The 18875-nt window shown below is 43.8% G+C and overlaps 1 protein-coding gene across 17 annotated transcripts in view; it reads left to right on the top strand.

The window, feature by feature from the left end:
• The window catches only part of GRIP1 (glutamate receptor interacting protein 1), a 597356-nt gene that overhangs the window by 524654 nt on the left and 53827 nt on the right, over nt 1-18875 (top strand). For all 17 annotated transcript variants that reach the window (XM_070493998.1, XM_070494003.1, XM_070493995.1 and 14 more), the window contains 3 exons: nt 4194-4380; nt 4979-5124; nt 14835-14915. In XM_070493998.1, coding sequence (XP_070350099.1) covers nt 4194-4380; nt 4979-5124; nt 14835-14915 — 414 coding nt within the window. The remainder of the gene's footprint in view (nt 1-4193; nt 4381-4978; nt 5125-14834; nt 14916-18875) is intronic.

Genomic DNA, 18875 nt, shown 5'->3' with positions numbered 1-18875 from the left:
ACGTGGAGTGGAAGGAATCTGCCAAATAGGTGATGTAATATCGTATTCCCGCCTGCTAGGAGAACTCACTGGGAAGACCTCTGACTCTCCAGATCCTTACTGGAGGAAGTGGTGGCTGCTGGTGGTTTTGCGCCGCCAATAAAATGTGTGATCTGGAGATCAATCAAAGTACAGTTGACATCAACAAAGGCACTCTAGGAAATGTGATCTGAACTAGCCTGTGATGCTCCATGCGTGGAACTCTGGAATTCCAGCCAGCCCCTGTGAAAAGCTTAGGCTTGGAGGCTGCCTTCACCCCCACCGCAGGCCGCTCTAATCTCACTGACGTGAATCCTGCTGAGATGGAACAATGATGGTGCTTCTTCCGAAGACATTTTTCCTTACTCCTCCTCGACAAATGACCCACCTCACCATCCTCCGCCACATCAGCTGCAGTGCTGAAATGTTCCACACCATAGAAAGACTGGGAATCCGAAAGAATGACTTCTAGTTCCTTAACTCAGCAGAATCTACACGAAATGTTGCTTCCAAAAGGGAAAATGCAGATGATATCACAAAACTTGATTCATTCCTCATTCACTTAGCATTCCTGAATGTTCCAGGCACTGGGATTTCAGAGATGAAAAGATCTGGTCCCAGTCTTTAGAGAACTAAGGGTCAAGTGGAGAGATAGGCAGGCAAATGAAAACCCCATAAATGCTGAAATAGGACCACGTCTTAGAAATGTGGAAATGTAGAAAAGTAAGTAACTGATTCTGCCTGGATTAGGCAGAGAAAGGGACAGTGAAAGCCCAGAGCAAGGACAAAAGGGCAGAGGACACAGTGTACGCATGGACGCAGAGGTATGAGAGCAGGGCCGGAGCACGCAGCGCATGAGGAGAACAAGAGGCACTGAGACTCCCCTGGCAGGAGGAGATGAACTCATGGAGGGGCCTGTGCGCTCTGCTGGAATTGAGGGTTTCCTTCTATAGGAAATAGGAAGCCACAGATAGAATCTTTAGAAAGATTTGAAACTAGGGCATGGCCTTTGCATGTTAGAAAAGCCACTCTGGCAGCAATTTGGAGGCTGTTAGCATAAGACAAAAGGCAGGGACACTGGTTGGAAGTCTGTATAGTAGTCTGTGCTAGCAACAATGAGGCCCTACTCCAGGGGGTAGATACACTGGGACTTCATCACAAAGAGAAAGTGAATCTGGCAATAATATAGCAATATATATATAGCAATATATATGGCAATAATAAGGAAGCATTGGGCATGAGAGGACCCAGAAACGTGTGTATTAGAGTAATTGAAATAAAAAGTAATGAAAACCTGAATTAAGGTATTGACAGTAAGAAAGGAAAAGAGGATTTACACAAAATATATGTCAGTGGTCATCCTGAAAGAATTTAGCCATTGATTGAATTTGAGACAATGGGGAGTTGTGAGTCCAAGGCTATTTCAAGATTTCAAGCCTGAAGGACTATAAGCGTGATGGTCCTGTTCATAGAAATAGGAGTGGCAATGAGAAAGAGGGTGATTAACTCAATTTTGAAAATGTCAAGTTTGAGGAGTCAGGGACACATCCTTGTGGATGAGATATCCATCAAGTCAGGAAATTCAACACCGGAGCTTAGGAGAAACCAGAGAGGTAGATTTGAGAAGATCCATGCAGGGGTCATGTTTTAGAAGCGATGGAAATGAATGAGGGAAAGAACAAGAGTGAAAAAAAAGGCTTAGGACAGAACGGGGGCAACTCTGTTTGGAGTGCAGAGAGGCAAAGGAGCTGGGAGGGGCGGAAAAAGTACGAAACGAAGAACCAAGCTTCAGCAAAGCCATGAGAGCAATTTCAGAAAGAAGGATGGTTCCCAAAGCCGGCTGGGTGCTGTGGAGTGGTGAGAATGGAGGAGGCCGTTGATTTGGCAATCAGGAAGTCATCAGTGAGTAGTTTCAGGAAAGGGTAGGAAGTCATCAGTGAGTAGTTTCAGGAAAGGTTGTGCGGAGAAGCCAAATTTGAAGCCATTTTGGAATCAGTACAAGTCAGAAGGAGAGGTCAGAAAGCTGGAGGAGTGGGTAGGAAAGTTGGAAAAAGCAGCAAGAGAGAAGATTTTATGGCACAAAATCACAGAAAGAGTGGAAAGGGATAGAATCGAAAACACTGAAAGAAGGATTTAGCCTTTAAATGGAAGGAAGGATGCAGCCCCCTGAAGCAGGGAAAAGGGGAGAGAGAACAGACGCTGACACAGAGAAATCGAGGTTGAGAAGAATTTGTTTAAGGAACCCTTGCCAAGTGGTCGGACCCTTTCAGTCTTGTAGGAAATGAAGTAAAGTTTGACCCTGATAAGGGTAGAAATGTTTGAGATGGATCCTGTGAGAATCAAATAAGGTGCCAAAACATTACACAATGTAAGCTTCCAGGGGCCCAGAGAATAATGTGAATTTGTCATGACTTTCTCTAGCGCCCTTTAACAACTTACTAAGAATGGAGTTGACTGGGCATTACCAGTCAGAGCATTAGAGGGCAGAAATCACATGAGGTTGAAGAGTCTGATACTCACAGATGTGTCATAGAAGAGGTCACCAGGGATCCATGATGGTACTGGTAAAAGGCAATGGATAAAGATAATCACTTTCAAACTGAGTTCACCAGATTCCCACTTGAGAGAGGAGGGGTCCTCTGGGGTCTCCCATTCCTACCTCAACTGCAATAGTTCTGTTTTTATCTGGAATATAAAGCCATCCTTATATGCCTTCGTTTGAAGGAAGAAAAAATCTGCTGCTAAAAATATTGTTTGAAAACCACTAGACCAGGAGACAGTGAGAGGAAATGGGATAGAAGTCGTAAAGAGGAGAAAATTAGATCGTAAGGACTGGGAGAGATGGCTCATGAGGATCTGTGATCAACAAGGAGGATTCAGATACTGAGATCTTGGAGCTCTACCCGTTTTGAAGGAAGATGGGGTCCAGGATAGGGCTGTGCTGGTAGAGCTGAAGTAGGGGGAATTGCTGGTACCTGCGTTAAGAGAGCTGAAGAACCATAAAACCAATGTGTTAGGTTATCGCCCTGATGTCAAAGATGCTGAGGACAAGGAAAAGCTCACTTTAGAAGAGATCGATTAAGAGCCAAGTCCTGAAGTCAGTGAGGAACCGGAGGAGTTTTGTAAACCTAGAAAGCTATGAGTTTGAAGATGAGACAGAGCAGAAATAAGTACAGAATGTGGAACTTTAAATAAGAGTGGTTTGAGGTAAAAACAAAAAAACACTGAATATGATGAGCAAGGAGTATTACAAACCCTTCCCTCTCCTGGCCCCATGCAGGGAGAGTGAAAGAAAATGCCTTCTGACTGGAGAGTGTTTTGAGGTGTAAGCTGTCATCAGGTTTCAGTTAAATTAAGGGAGCCAGAGACCATTTTTGGAAGAAGTAACAGGGCAGCGTTGGACGCTGCGGACGGGAGCGTGCACTCACAGAGCAGAGGCACGCAGGTCTCGGAGGCAGCGTGGAGAGAAGGGCGTCCAGGAGGCAGCAGCCCTTTCATGACCTGGGTTGGGGATCAGAACAAGACAGCGGCGTGTGCCTTGGCTTAGAAGAGGATCAGAGGAATGGATGGAACAAGAGATGACACAGTAGGCTGGGGACCCAAGGAAAAGAACAAGGGCTCAAGAAACCACATTCGGGAGGAGGAGAAAGAGTATAAAGGACTCCATCACACCGACCTGTGCTAGATAGGTTGATGACCAGCACATCCTCACTATTCCAGGAGCCAGACTTTGATAATTTCTTCAAAGCTGAAGGTTAGGTTGTTTGTAAGAAGCTTAAAGCTCAGGCACAGTGGCTAAAGGGGAAAATTAGACCAGGTAACCCAGCCCTGTTTTTCCTAGATAGCAAAGAGATTAATGACTTACCAAGGTCAACTGGTTGCTTAGCCGTGGAACCGGGACTAGAACCCAGGTACCCTCACCCCAAGGCCATCCTCCTCCTATAGCTCCCACAACTGTCCCTGGTATGGAGGGGGCTGCACTGGTGTTGTAACAGAAATGTGACAAATACTGGGAGATTCATTCATCTTGTTCAGCTCTAGCTAACTTTTTGCTAGAAAACCAAATATTACCTCCCACCATTGCCGATGAGCTTTGTTTCAAAGACACGATGCTGGTATGTATTCCTGGTGCTTCTCCTACCTAAAGTCATTCTTTTCTGTGTGTGTTCCTCCAGTGTCTTTAGCCTCTAGCACGGTGGGCCTGGCTGGGCAGGTTGTTCACACAGAAACCACAGAGGTCGTGCTGACAGCAGATCCTGTCACAGGATTTGGGATCCAACTGCAGGGCAGTGTGTTCGCCACAGAGACACTCTCTTCCCCACCTCTGATTTCCTATATCGAAGCTGACAGCCCGGCGGAGAGGTGAGCTGCTTTCTCTCACAGCCTCTTTTTCTGCTCTGCATTTCTCATGCTGGCTATCTTTGAATCGCTAATAAATTATGGAACAGCGCTCAATGCAGGAAATGCAAGACATAATGAACTCTCTGTTCTGACAATAAAATTTTATGTTCTTATCAGTTTTGAGAAGAATAATGAGCATGGATGCCTTTATCTAGCAGATTTTTGTCCATCGGGGACTAGAGGCTATGTTAATTAAAAAGGAAAAAAATCCATTAAAAAAAACTCTCTAAAGTTCAAACTTTAATAATTTCTCTGCCATGGGGCAATGTACATTCATCATTACTAGATATTGGTTCAGATCAGATTATAACAATACCAGGGTGCTGAATTATTAATTACTTCCCTGGGATACTTCAAGACTCCCTTGCTGGCATTTGTAGCCCTGGAAATGCAAGAATTCAAGATGTTACAGTTGACCTATTACGATTGCCACGGCATTGAATAAACAATCCCGAATGGTTATGCTATGCTGCAAGGGTCAAACAAGGTAGGCTTGGTGACTTCAATGTAACGATTGTTTACTCCGTCTACAACCTCTGACGCGTGGTTCTAAATTTAGATGTGGGGTGCTACAGATTGGAGACAGAGTGATGGCCATTAATGGAATTCCAACTGAAGACAGCACCTTCGAGGAAGCCAATCAGCTCCTCCGAGACTCTTCCATCACGAGCAAGGTCACTCTGGAAATCGAGTTTGATGTTGCAGGTATAATCATGTAATCGCAAGTCAGCGCAGATTCCGGGTGGACTGCCTGTGAATTATATGGGTTATGCGGCAGAAGAGGAAGGATTTTTTATATTCTGAACATGTTTTTGTTTAGGAGATTTGGGATGTCGTTTTGATCAAGCATTGTTTTTGTATTATTCATTAAAACGTCACCACAAGAACAGTGGAAAATAAATGTGACAAAATGAAAAAGTAATAGCCACTATAAAGGTGATAAGAAAAAAGCCATGTAGCCTTTATTCTTCCTGACTTTCCCCTATATGCTAGAGAAACAATATTCTTCAATCACATGGACAAGAAAAGCCTCTCTTGACCTTTCCCACTGCAAGGAACATATGAAAGTTTGGTGGGCAACGAGGAAAATTCATTAGGTAGATTTAATCAAGCCTAGTAGGTAAATATTCGCTCTCTAGTGTTAAAGAGGAATTGTACCAGACACTTGTGAAAAATGACCAGGAAGACCATTCAGGACTACTGTGAGAGAGATCACGACTTGCAGTATGGAAGAGAAATTGAACTCAACTCCAAAAACAGCAAGGGCAGCCGGGAATTTATAGCCAACGGGCAAGGTGAGGGTGAGGGAGTCCTTGGATGGACAATTACTAAGAGGATCTTGATTAGATATCGAGGGTGGGGGATGAGGAATTTGATTATGTATTCAAGAATGGAGGGATTCTTGATCAACTAATTTAGCAGAATTCTCGCTAAAGCTAGGCTCAGCAGGCCAAACTCTAGGCCAAGGCCGAGGCCAAGGGCTAGTCAAGAACAGGACCCAGAGGAGGCTGATTTAAGTCTGGTCATGGAGAGAGTCCTTGTCAGTAGCTAACAGGTGTGCAGATTTTAGAGGTTGGTGCTAGTTCCCATTTAAGTAAATTGTCTTCCCACAGTGAAACGCTACCTCGCAGAGCCAATAACCGTTATCAATCAGGAAGGATGTGCCTCTGGACATAGAGATCACATTATCCCAACAAATATTTGCTGAGTGTTTGCTATGGGTCCGGTACTCTCCTGTATCATGGAGATTCAACCGTAGACAGGAAAGAAAAAAATCCTCGTCTTCATGAAGCTTTTATTAGTACAGAAAGTTAATTTTTAAATTAACCAATAAAATTTAGACAGTAATAAGTGCTCTGAGGAAAATAAAGCCAGAATGAGGGTTAGAGAATGACTGTGGGGAGCTGTTTTCATAGCATGACTCTCTAAGGAAGTGACATTGGAACAGACATTTGAAGGTTGAGAAGGAGCCAGCAAGGGAGAATCAGGGAGGAGAGCATTCCAGGCAGAGCGAGCAGCCAGTGTTAAAGAGGAGCCAGAATAACCTGCTGGGTGGATTTGAGAAACAGCAGAAAGGGTTCTTCCTGCAGTGAGTAAGGGAGTTGGGGTGGGGATCGGATTGGGCTTAGGAGATGGGATGGGGGAGGTTGGAAGGGCGAGCTAGTTCAGTGCCTTGGTGAAGAATGTATATTATATTTCCAAGTGTGGTGAAAGCATGGAGCGTTTTAGGGAGGGGAGCAAGGTAGCCTGATGAATACTTTAGAGAGATCCTTGTGAAATGAGAAGGGACAATAGCAGAAGCAGAAAAACAGATGGGAGGTTGTGGCAGTTGGACAGGTTAGGAATAATGGCGGCTTACACAACAAGGTGACAAATGTGAAAGTTAGGACATGGCTTGAAGCAGGACTAACAGAACCTGCTTATGGATTGAGTGTGGAAGATGAGAGAAAGGGAAGATTGTGGACGACTCCTGAGGTACAAGTTTCAGCAGTTGAGTCAATAGTGATGTCTTTAGCTGAGAGGAAGACTTGCAGAGTGGAAATTTGGGGATAACAAAAAGAGTTCTATTTTAAACATGAGTAGGTAAATCCACTGCCAATACTAGGAAAAAAAGGACAAGCAAGCTCATCCATTCTTTAATTCAGAAGACAAGTATCAATCACCAATTACTAAGTGCTGGGCACCATGATTTGTTCAGATCGTTGAAAGAGGAAGTAGGATCAATATCTTCTAGGAAGGAGCTCAGGGCCAATTAGACAAGAGCGAGAACTGCTGAAAGATACGAATAGACTTACCGAATGTGTGTTACCGCTGGAATGCAAAGGGGACTGCAGGCGAGACGACCTGGAGCCTAGGAGGGTCTGGGCTAGAGAGCAGGACTGAAGAGGGACCACCATGTCCGTGACTGTTAAAGTCACTGGACTAAAGGAGGACCAGGGAAAGAGTGGCAACAAGAGGGGACTCTGCCTGAGGACTACCAAGATTTAAAGAGAAAGGGTGCTAGCAATGAGATAAGATGCTCTAGGACAAGGGGGAGGAGAACCAGAAAAGGTGGCATTTTGGAAGCCAAAGCAAGACTTTCAAGGCAAAAGTACTGGTCACTCGGGTAAAGGTGCTGCAGAGAATTCAAGTCATAAAAGGCGAGAAATGTCCACTGGATCGGACAGTTAGGAAGAAAGACATTGCAGAGTCATTTCAGGGAATCGGGGCACGGAAACCAGACTGCAGTGAGCTGAGGAGGGAGGGAGGGTGGGGAAGTGCAGACAAGCTCTGCTTGATGTCTGCCAAGGAACCAGGTTTGGGAAGAGGATTTTGCAGAAAAATGCAGTGAATGGATGAAAGGGACTGGAGGCCGCCGTGGGTGCCTCTCTTCAGAATCTGCAGCATGGAGTTATGTACCCGGCGCTCTGTTTTATGTGGCCTTATCTTCTAATCAGTGGTCTTCAACCAAGGTCGGTTTTGGGACATTTGGCAATGTCAAGAAAGTTAGCTGTGGATGAAAGGAGATGGGACAACCGATGGGAGCAGGATTCAGAGTTCAGAGGGGTGTTATTTTGTTTTGCTGTTTTGTTTTCAGATTGAAGAGTTTTGAGCATGTTTGGAGCCTGAAATGAATGAGGGAGAAAAGAGATGATTGGTGGAATTGGGTCCCCAAAGGGATGAGGGGGAGGTTGTCTACCACATAGGTAGATGACTAGTTTGAGAAAGTAGCAGACCTCTTCCTATGAGTTTGAAGAGAAGGATGTGAGACTATAAACACATTTTTAGCTATGTTTAGGAAGTTCATTTAAGAACTGTCAAGCAAGAGTGAAAGGGTCAGCATCTTGGGGAGTTGAAAAGAAGGATGAATGTTTAGGATAGCTAAGGGGAAGATGAGTGAGAAAACCAACCAGACTCATGTAAAGGGATTTTCAAGCTGAGTGAGGGCCGAGCAGAGTCCAGAGGCTCTAAGTGTATAGCAGCATCAACCTGCAGGGTCAAGTAGATTTTTGGCAAGGGACCTCAGGGCAGAGAAGTGGGTGATTAGATGGAGCCAGAGATTAAGATTTCCAGAGAAGGTTCAATGAAAGGAGAACTTAAGTCACAGAGGTTCAGATGGTTGCAAGGAGAGCAAGTGAATAATTATGATAGCATAAAAATTATCATGATAATATTTATCAAATGCTTACTCTCTGGCATGTCACTTTTCTAAGCACTGTGTGTGCATTCACTCACTTAATCCTTATAAAAACAATGGAGAAGGTTACTATTATTCTGACCCCAGAAAACCGGGGCCACGTAGTTAATGCCAGGGCTGGGATTTTAACCCAGGTGGTCTGGCCCCAAAGGCCACACTCTAACTGCTACACATACTGCCTGTGTTTGAAAGCATCTAGGTTGGAGAGGGATGGAGTCAATAAAGAACCAGCCCCAAAGACCAAGAGGAAAGGGAGAACTTAGGGAACTAGGAGCCTTCAGGAAGAAGAATGGGTATAGTGAGAAAGCTGTTGAGGGAGCTCATGGTAGGCGATTGAGGTCCAGGAGGCATCTTAAAGCTTAGGATTTCAGAGAAGGTCAAGCAAGGCTTGGGGCCGTGAGTGGCTGAAGTAGCGTGGAGGCGAATGTCATTCTGCCAGAGGGCTGGGAATTGGGAGTGCAGTGGCATGGAGGGACCATCCAGGCAGGGAAATCTCTAAGAAGGAGGGTGCGCCTTGGAATGAGGAGGGGAGGATGAACGAGCTGCTCAGGACGTGCCCAGCACCGTCCCGTCAACGGATCTCTGCAGTAGTGTTTCCTCTGCCTCGGCACCTGGTCCCCAACATGCTTGGCTGGTTTGCTCTCTTCATTCAGGTCTTTGCTTAAATATCACTTGATCAGAGAAGCTTCTCTGACTACCTGTCACTCTCTGTCTCCTGCCCCAGATTTATGGTTCTTCTTAGCCCTTGTCAAGCTACGATGTCATATGGTATAATTATTTGAGTTTTTTTCTTGTCTTGTCCAGTAGGAAAATCTATGATGTCAGTGACTTTGTGCCTTTTTGTTCATGAATGTCCCCCTAGCACCCAAAATAGTGGTTGGAATACAGGAGGCTGTCAGCCAGTACTCGGTGAATGCGTGAATGAATGAAGTGCGGTTGGCTCTCCTGAAGGACTGGAATCAGGAACTTCAATTTGCATCAAGAACTGATTTCATACCCACTGTTTCTCTGGGGTTCCTGGCCCCTCAGTGCTGCTTGTTTCTGCACTTCTGCTCCGTTTGTCTCTGTTTTCTCTGACTTTTGGTTGTGCATGATGGTCTTATCTTTGCGAAAGTGCCCCGCCAGTACCAGCCACTTCCATTTTCTAATTCCCAAGAGAAAGAATCTAATTGGCCCAGTTTAGGTTTAGTATCTCCCCCTTCTAGACAGCGGTGGCCAAGCAGGAATCTGCTGGAAAGACCCTGTATGGATGAGTGAGCTGGCAGTGAGGGTATGGTTTTCAAAGAAGGCTGTTTAGCAGCCCCAGCATGTACTTACTACAATCACAGCGCATTAGTGGTGAGAGGACTCTTATAATCCAATACCTTCATTTATTTATAAGTGGGGAATCGGAGGTTCAGGTGGGGAAACTCAAGGTCATACTGCAAAGTGAACGGTAAACCCCAGGTCCACTGACTTGCACTCGTCTTCTCCATGTCATGTTACACTGCCTCCTCAAAGAGATGCTAGAGTTCCCAGCATGAAACAGCAGGATCCCTGAACCTCTGCCCTACTGACATTGTTTGTTGAGGGGAGGGGCCCATCCCGTGCCCTGGAGGATGGTGAGCAGCATTTACTCAGTGCATTGCAGTAGTGGAATGGCCAGCACAATCTGACCTTCTCCGTAAGCAGTATCTAAATATTGACTTGTGCTATAAATGCATTTTTCTCTTGTGTCCTCAATATTTGTTCATTGTTTAATCCATACTTAATATATATATATGTGTTTTAATGTTTGTTGATAGAGTACTTTAATATCTTACGTTTAAGCTCATAAAAAATAGAAACTATGTCAACTAAACCCAGTTTGTTCCGTACCAAGCTTGCTTGAATAAGGGACAGGAGAAAGGGACCTAAGGTGTTCTCCCTTGCCCATCATTGTTCCAGAAATCAACCTATTTCAAATGGATAGAAACTATGGAGAATAGGGCCAGGAAAAGTATGCTCCCATCCTGGCATTTCCTCCTCCCTTGCTCATGGCAGACATCACTAATTGATGCCAGCATCTTCGTGCTGGGCCCAGACACAGAGTCAGAATCCTCAATAGTTAGTCATTACCAATCGACTGGAATCTATTGGAAACTGCTGGAATCAGAAAAATCTTTTAGAGCCAGCCTCATGGCCTAGTGGTTAAGTATGGCACACTCCACTTTGGCAGCCCTGGTTCAGTTCCCAGGCACAGAGCTACATCACTCGTCAGCACCCATGCTGTCACAGTGACCCACGTACAAAACAGAGGAAGATTGGCATAGGTGTTAGCTCAGGGTGAATCTTCCTCAGCAAAAAAAAAAAAAAAAAAAAAAATCTTTTAGCCAGTTAAGAACTTGGAACATTGGTAGGAATCTCTAGACATGAACTATTTCAAGACTGTCCTGTCCTTCTGGATTGACTCCTAATTGTCTGGATATGAGCCATCCACTTCTAAAATTCTTCCTCAGGAATATGTTATACCCAGATATTAATTCCCAAACTATTGGGTCTCAAAGATAAGCTATCTCTATTTTATAAATATTTTAAACGACAGAGAGAGGGATTAAAATCTCAGCTTTGAATACACTGTTGCTTAAATCTGTCTCTTTAATGGGAACTGTGGTACAAACCACATTGTAGTAGCATTAATGAATTTTTTTTTAAAGCTGAAATTAAGCATAGCCCCATCACTCTAATAAACAAAAGTTAAAATTTGTTTATATTTCTTTACCAACATCCTTTACCATACATATAATTATAAAGCTATAATCATAACATTTCAATACTGTCTTTTAAATACCGATCTACAATATCATGACTACTTGAAGTTTCTACTTTAACTCTGAAGTTATTTTGTTGGAAAAAATACAGCTTTGTTCTGGGAGAAGTTCCAGTAACAGTCCTATCAGATGACATTTGCCATCATGACTGGAGCCTCCCGTGCTTTTCTCCAAATGGGGAGTTAAAGCATCTACATTCGCCCCCCTTAGCATCCCTTAATTTTTTTGACTCTCACAAGGCGTCCAGGTTGATGAATCAGGATGTCGTGATGATCGTACTGCGCCAACAGTGAATGCTTTGGGCAGAAAAAGCACAACAAGTGGAAAGAAGGAAGCTTTTGTTTACCCAAATGTGCTTTTAATTATAGTATTAACAAAGATAAAGCAAAACCAGGGAAGTGCAAAATAGTCACGTGGGAGTCAGACAAAATCAATATCCTGTTCACTTATTCTAAGCCTCTCGTTTCTCCACATACTGGATCTTTTTCCTGTTTGCTAGTATTTCTTTAAGAAACCCCAAATTAAGTCTGCCTTTGCTTTAACAACCAAACAGTTGGATGGGGAAAAAGAGGACCAAATATAAAATACATCATGTTGGCATTTAAAGATGAAGATGAAGACACAGCTTGATCAAAGAGATTCATTTGTTGATATTTGTTCATCATTATGAATATTTCAAATCTTATATAGTCAAAAGTGATCCATGGCTGTTTTCCAGGAAGTGATAACGTCTCCTCCAGTGTCACTAACGCTGTTAATCCTGGTCAAGATTGCCTGCATGAAAAATTTGTGGAAGCAAAATGTTGCTGTAGTAACTATTCCATACCAGTGATTCCAGGCCCTTCTGATTCAACGACCTCACTTGTATAGCATCGTGGACAAGATGTTATATTCATACACAGATATGAATACACATACATACAAGCTCACAATATGCTCCCCTCCCCTTCCACAGCACACTTTCTCTTAAAACATAACACTAACACAAACACACATGAAATGAGTTCCATAAATAGCAAAGCCGTTTGTTCCTCCAAAGCTTCTTATGCATTTACTTCTGGACCACTTTCGCGCTTTATCCAAGTAATCGAGTAATTTGTTCCTGCTACACCCTGAACACTTGTGTGGGGGCTTTCTGCTTAGCTCCCATTCCATTTCCTCTACTGGATCAGTGTGTTCATCACACATCTTTCCATTGAAGGCAACAGAAATGCACTCAAGCTAGTTTAGACAGAGAAGAGGCAGCTACTGGAACCACACAGGGGATTCACAGCCCTTGAGGACGGGAAATGTGGGCAGTCCCAGGAAGGGCTAGAGCTGACAGCAAGGCCAGTCCCAGCCAAGCGCAGGCTCCCTCCAAGACCTCGCAATCTCCCCATGCACACTTGTTTCTTTCTCCGTCTTGTCTGTACACCGGCTGTTGGTGCATATGGGCAAAACAGCCACTTCCAAATCCCTCCTCTGCCCCCCATCTGCATGCTAACCCAACTTCTTAAACTGTCACTTTTAGGGCTGGGAAGCAGGTGGCAAATTTTTTTATTGGACTAAGGAATGGAGAGGACTCAGGAAAGAGATGGAGGGAAGGCATGGATTTGAGCAATATTTTGGAAGTAAATATTGACGATCCTTGCAGCGCCTGAAGTCAGGAAGTACAGCCCACCTACATGCTTTTTACTGACCTCATTTCTCTTTTTCTGCCCCAACATATCAAAATCAGCTAGTCTTCTTAAAAACCTATTGGGGAAATAAATAATCTTATTTAGCTCAATCCCATTGGGAAATGAGAGGGGTACAAATTCTTAATAGGTAAATAAATGTGGCTCCTTCCTGGCCCATCAGGGTGTCAGTTGAGGACGAGAGCGAAGCCGAAGGTATCAGCTCACAGTCTGTGACGCTCACTCGGCCACACCTGACAGGACAGGAGTCCTTTTTCACAGGTGGTGCTCTGAAGCCTGGAGGGCCTGGGAAATGAAACGTCTATTGTGTTCTCCTGTGTAACAGTCTAGGGTGAATCTTCTGAGTTGGAAGATCAGACTCTGGTCTTGTAAAAGTTTACGGCCAAATTCCTTCTGGCAAAGCCCAAAGGCCAGGAAGAGCAAGTGAAGGCCGTACCCTAACTCTGTTTCCTCCGTGAAGCCAGCCCAGCTTCCACCTCTGCCCTGCAGAGGCTCAAAACCTGTTAAAAAAAAATGTAATTAACAAATTGGGCTAGGGGCCTGAGGGCCTAATCGTTAATTCTTGTGTGAGGTTGGGGAGCTGGCCTTGAGCTGGGCCATCCCACAGTCCTCCCCTTGGGCTACTGTCTCCCTTGCTTCTTGGCCCCCTTCTACCCCTTTCCAAAATCTTCAAGAAAGGATAGTCATTAGCAACTTAGTATGAATGGATGTTGTCTCTTCAGAGGATATTTCCATTTTAACGTTATCTCTAATTGAAGGTCTCCCAGACCGTGAAAGGAATTTTAAGAGTATGTTTAAGAATACGTAGCAATTCCTTCCTTTCTAAAATACTAGTCAGGCCCTGGTAAAATCTCCATAGTTCTATCCTGGATTGAGAGTCAGCCAGTGCACACTGGTTTCTTCTCTATTGCTGCAGTATTAGCTTACTTCTCTCCTGGTTGGCCAATATTGGAACCCACCTTCACCCTTTTCCAGGGCCCCCTGCTCCCCTCCTCCTCCCTGGGACCTCCTGGAGCTCCGAAACTAAAGGGTCATCCTTGGTACCACTGGGGCCCCCAGTGTTCCAGCTCTGGTCAGTATCCAGTCTGGTTGGCTATGGCCAGTACCATTCTGGTTGTCAAACGTTCTGAAAATCACTCCTGTTTCTACCTCTTTAGTGTATGTTTCACTGTTCACATTACAAATTAAGGCACCCCCTCCCCGCCCTGCAAATCAACAGGCTTCACACCAAGCTGAAAATTCTCCCGGAATCTATTCTCCCAGCTACCTTCAAACAATGTGTGCCAAAAAAAAAAAACAATTGCTGAATAATAAACTCTGGGAAAATATGGTTGCAGGGGAGAAAAGAATATAACCAGACCTGTGGTTCTTAAACTTTAGTATGCCTAAGAATCAGCTGGAGGATATGTTCAAAATGCAGATTTCCAAGCTTCATCCTCAGAGATTCTGATTTCATAGATCTGAGATGATTCAGGAATCTGTATTTTTAACTTGCATCCCAGGTGAATTTGATGGAGATATTGCCCAAATCACACTTAAGAACTGCTGAGCTCCACGGCGGCTGTGAATTATGCACAGGTGTCTGTTGGAGGACATCTGTTCTTCGCCAGGAGCTGGGTCTATCAGAATTATATCGGTATTCACCTGTCTTTGATTGCTAAGGCTTTAACTACAGACAATTGTGATACAAGTATTCCTGACGCGTCTTCATCGATGGGCGCTCCATTATTCCTGGTCTATAAACACACTCTCTCTTTTGTTTTGGAATTGCAGAGTCTGTCATCCCAAGTAGTGGAACGTTTCACGTAAAGCTCCCTAAGAAGCACAGTGTGGAACTTGGAATAACCATAAGTTGTAAGTAGAAGTGATTTCTTTTAAAATGTAGAATTTAAGAAAGACATTAGAAAATTGTATTGTCAAATGGCTTGCAGATGTGGCAAACATTTTAGGTGCCATTGTCAGGTTTCTATGTAATGATACAAAAATGTGGGGCCAGTCACACCTCCAGCACTTACTAGCTGTGTGACCGGGACAAGTTGCTTAAATTCTCTCCAATCTTATGTTTTTTCATCTGTAAAATGGAAATAAGGATATCTACAGAATACAGGATTATTTGAAGTATTAAATAAAATAACATATTTATATACCTAGGATAGTCCTGGCAAGTAATAAGTTCTCAATAAATTCTCTCACACAACCCATGAATAATCAGATGGGCATATAAGTGCATTTGGGTTCTCCACATTTTAGTATGTTGTGGGTTATGTTTTCACAATAATCTACTAAATTGCATTTGTTTACTTTGAAGGCTGTCCTCCCCTCTATCCACTACGCGTCTCCAGTCCAGTTTGCAAGACTGAAATAATGTCTCTTATTTTAGTAACTTCCTGAATTCCTCCATGGGACAAGGTGTCTGGGTAACCAAACCGAAAAAGAAAAATAGAGCATCTAAATGTGTTTAATTCTCTCTTTCCTCAGGCTCTAGATTTATAACTGCTTTGGTAAAATAGCTTTGAAAATGTCAGCCCTACTGGAGTTTTATAGAATGGAAATTGAGGTTTTTGTGTTTTTAATATCCATAAACTAAGTTCATCCATAAATGCCCCAAGAAAATGAAGCAAATGATTAAAGCATAAAGACCAAAGGAGACTTGGAGGCAATTGTGTGTGACAAGGGGTGGTCCCTTCCAGAAAGAACGATGAGGCTGCATAAAAGAACCTGCCTACCCGGGTGGAGAGCGTTTATGTCAGTGGTTAAGGCAGAAAGAGAGAGTTCTCACTGGGCAGGAGGAAATGGGGGCTGTTCAGCTTCACTTTGGTGATAAACATTTAACACTGAAAATGAAATATTATTTATAACCAATACAGCACACATATCTAGGGTGACACTAAAAACAGTGGAACTACAATACAGAATAAATGTTAAGAACTGGAAGCCACATGTCTGAAATAAGCCTGTATCCCCCCAAATCCCAGTGTGGCCCCTGGGAGAAAAGCAGGACTGAGGTGCTGTGTCGTCAGTGGGAAGACAGAATGGGGTTTGAGAGACTCCTGACCTGTTCCCGGTGCTACTAGAGTCACCTGTGCCTTTAATTGGGTCACGTAGCCTCTCTGTTGGTTCATTATGAAGCAAAGTTGGTATGTGTTTACTGAAATTAAGGGAGGGCTCATCAGAACCTACCATTCTAAAAATACTTGGAGCTCAAGGTGGCTTCTGCAACCCCCCTGTAACTTTAAGGCTGCTCTCATTTATTCTGTTTATTCCATTCTATTCATTTATTCCATCAAAACTGGCCGTGGGCGTGGTACCTCTTGGAGTTGTGCGGTGCACGACATGCTGGCTGCACGCAGAGGCCCTGCCCTCTGCTCCGTTCTTTCTCCTCCTGCCTTCATTCAGGACATACGTTCTGAACGTCTGCTGTGCCGGGGCCCCGGGCTACGTTCTGAGAATACTCTCCCCGTGCTTAGAGATGCTTACGGCCATGCGTGTACTAAGGACGCCTGCTCCTCAGAAGCTTATGTTGGCGCACGGTTACTTTACTCTCAAATTTTAATTAGGAAAGCGGTCCTTTTTCGTGTTTTGTTATACAATAGGATTTATTCTTAAAAATTAATATATATAAAAATTTAACTATAAAGGAGAGTATCCTTTTAACAATTAATCCTGTGATATATTCCTTTTTGAAAGTTGATATTTACGTGTTCAATTTGCTTGAGGTGTAGCCATGTACAAAGCTATAAAATATTTTATTCACATAATCATTTAAATTATGCTTTATGATGGTCTGACTTATGTACTAAGTATTACTTCTAAAACTGATTTTAATACCAATAATGGAAACTACACAAGAATGGCCCGATTGTGGCCAGCTGTAAGCTACAGCTCTTCGAGGAGCTGGAAGTGGGATGCTAATTCTGGTGGAGACCTGACACACAAGCTTGTCAAACACACTGTCAGCACTTCCAGAGTTACAGCCCCATTTACTCAACCAGTCGTCACCATCCTGAGGTCGTGTCTCCTCGTGGAAAATACTCATATTTTGCCAATTGAGAAAGCAGAATTTGCTATAATAATAATAATAAAAAAGGCCAGAATCCATTTTCATTGTTTGAAATAATCAACTCCTGAGCCGAGCAGAGTTCCTGGCACACACCAGGTGCTTCTTTAATCCCTGGCTTCGTTGGGTGAATGAATGAGTCCATCCGTAAGCAGTCTTCTCCTAACCACCGTGCACCCCGGGAAATGAGCCTCTGAGGGACACGGTGGAGAGAGATGATTGTGCAAAGGCTATTGCGGGAACTGACGAAGCATTCACTTGGAAAATGACTAAACAAGGACTCAGAGCCCAGACCGCCCCAGTTCCCGACACTCGACCTCTCTGCGCCCAGGTTCCTCGTCTGTAAAATGGTGTACTCATTACCTTCCCGCAGCCTCGCTGAGAAGGTTAAATGAGTTCGTGTCTATAAAGTGCCCAGAACACGCTGGGAACCCTAACCAAGGCTAGTTCTTATAATGACCTTATTGTACACATAGAGCCTCGTGAAATGTTTTAAGCAGAGCTCTACCCCACAAAACTTTGTGCCAACTGTAATTATACTACTTACGTAGGAAATCCAGGAAGCCTCTTGTCAAACACACTCAGGTACTGTTAGTGCAACCGAGGCACAGCGGGGGGGGGTGGTTATTGATGTTTCTCACTGTCTTTATACAAAGCCCTCTTTCCATCGCCTTCTCCTTGTGAAAACTCTGAGTAGTAAGAAGCGGGCCCCCATCAAGAAGCACACCGCCAGAGCCTTCACACTTGGCTTCAGCCTCACTCTTCATACCTAATTGACTGAGAAGAGCCCCTCTGATTTTGGATGTGGTGAGCAGTTTTAGGCTAATGTTCTTGAGTTCCTGAGGAGACATTCATAGCACATTAGCATAAGGCACTACTTCATTGATGTTGTTGCTATAATGTGAAGTGATTTATTATAGCAAATAAAGTGGAACGACCCAGCAGAAGGATGCAGTTTGGGGCTGGAAGCAGCATCCTGGGGCTCTGACGCCTCAGCCAATCAGAAGCCAGAGCCCATACCCTCTGACTTGAAAGTCAGAGAAGCCTGGTTGTCTCGGTCACGTGCGTTGTCGGAAAGGTCCTTTTGATACCAATGTTTTCTTTTGTGGTTTTGTTGCAGGAATTTGTGTCTACTTTGTACCAGGCATGGCACTAAGCAATTTATATGTGTTTTCTCATTAATCTTCAAAGCGGCCCTGTACCATCTATTCCCATTTTACAGAGAGGAAAGTAAGGCTCAGCAGGACAACGTGCCCAAAGTCCCAGAGCTAGTACAAGGCTACACAGCGGTTCAAACCTATTCTGTCTGACTTAACATCGGCTTTGCTGTCGAACCACTGCTCATCCCTGTCGCCATCTGATTGATGAACCTCCCCAGATCCTGTATCAGAAAAGCCAGAGACAGCACTTTGTGAATGCATGTAATTTGTTGGATTTCAATTTTAGTTGAGACTGAATTGTCTGCAGGAACAAAGGCTTGCTTCATTTTATTTTTTTTATAAAATCATAAAGCAGCCTCTATGACAAGCACAACAAATCTGTCATTTTCCCCCCAAGTCTTAAGCATATTTAGAAGAGAGCAGTTCATGTTTTTTGCCAACTTTGCAATAAAACTCTGCTCACAGCTCCATTTCAAATCAAATAACTTTACTTGCCAGTATTATATATATGGTTGAAATTAAAGTAAAACCGACTGATTGTACGTGTGTGCATGTGTTTCCAATGTAGTCTCGACTCTTTATCAGGCTCCTTGAGCA

The sequence above is a fragment of the Equus asinus genome, chromosome 22 (assembly GCF_041296235.1).
Source record: "Equus asinus isolate D_3611 breed Donkey chromosome 22, EquAss-T2T_v2, whole genome shotgun sequence".
In the NCBI taxonomy this organism is placed as follows: Eukaryota; Metazoa; Chordata; class Mammalia; order Perissodactyla; family Equidae; genus Equus; species Equus asinus.
The sequence above is the reverse complement of the archived record's forward strand: the minus strand, read 5'-3'. Positions and strand labels throughout refer to the sequence as shown.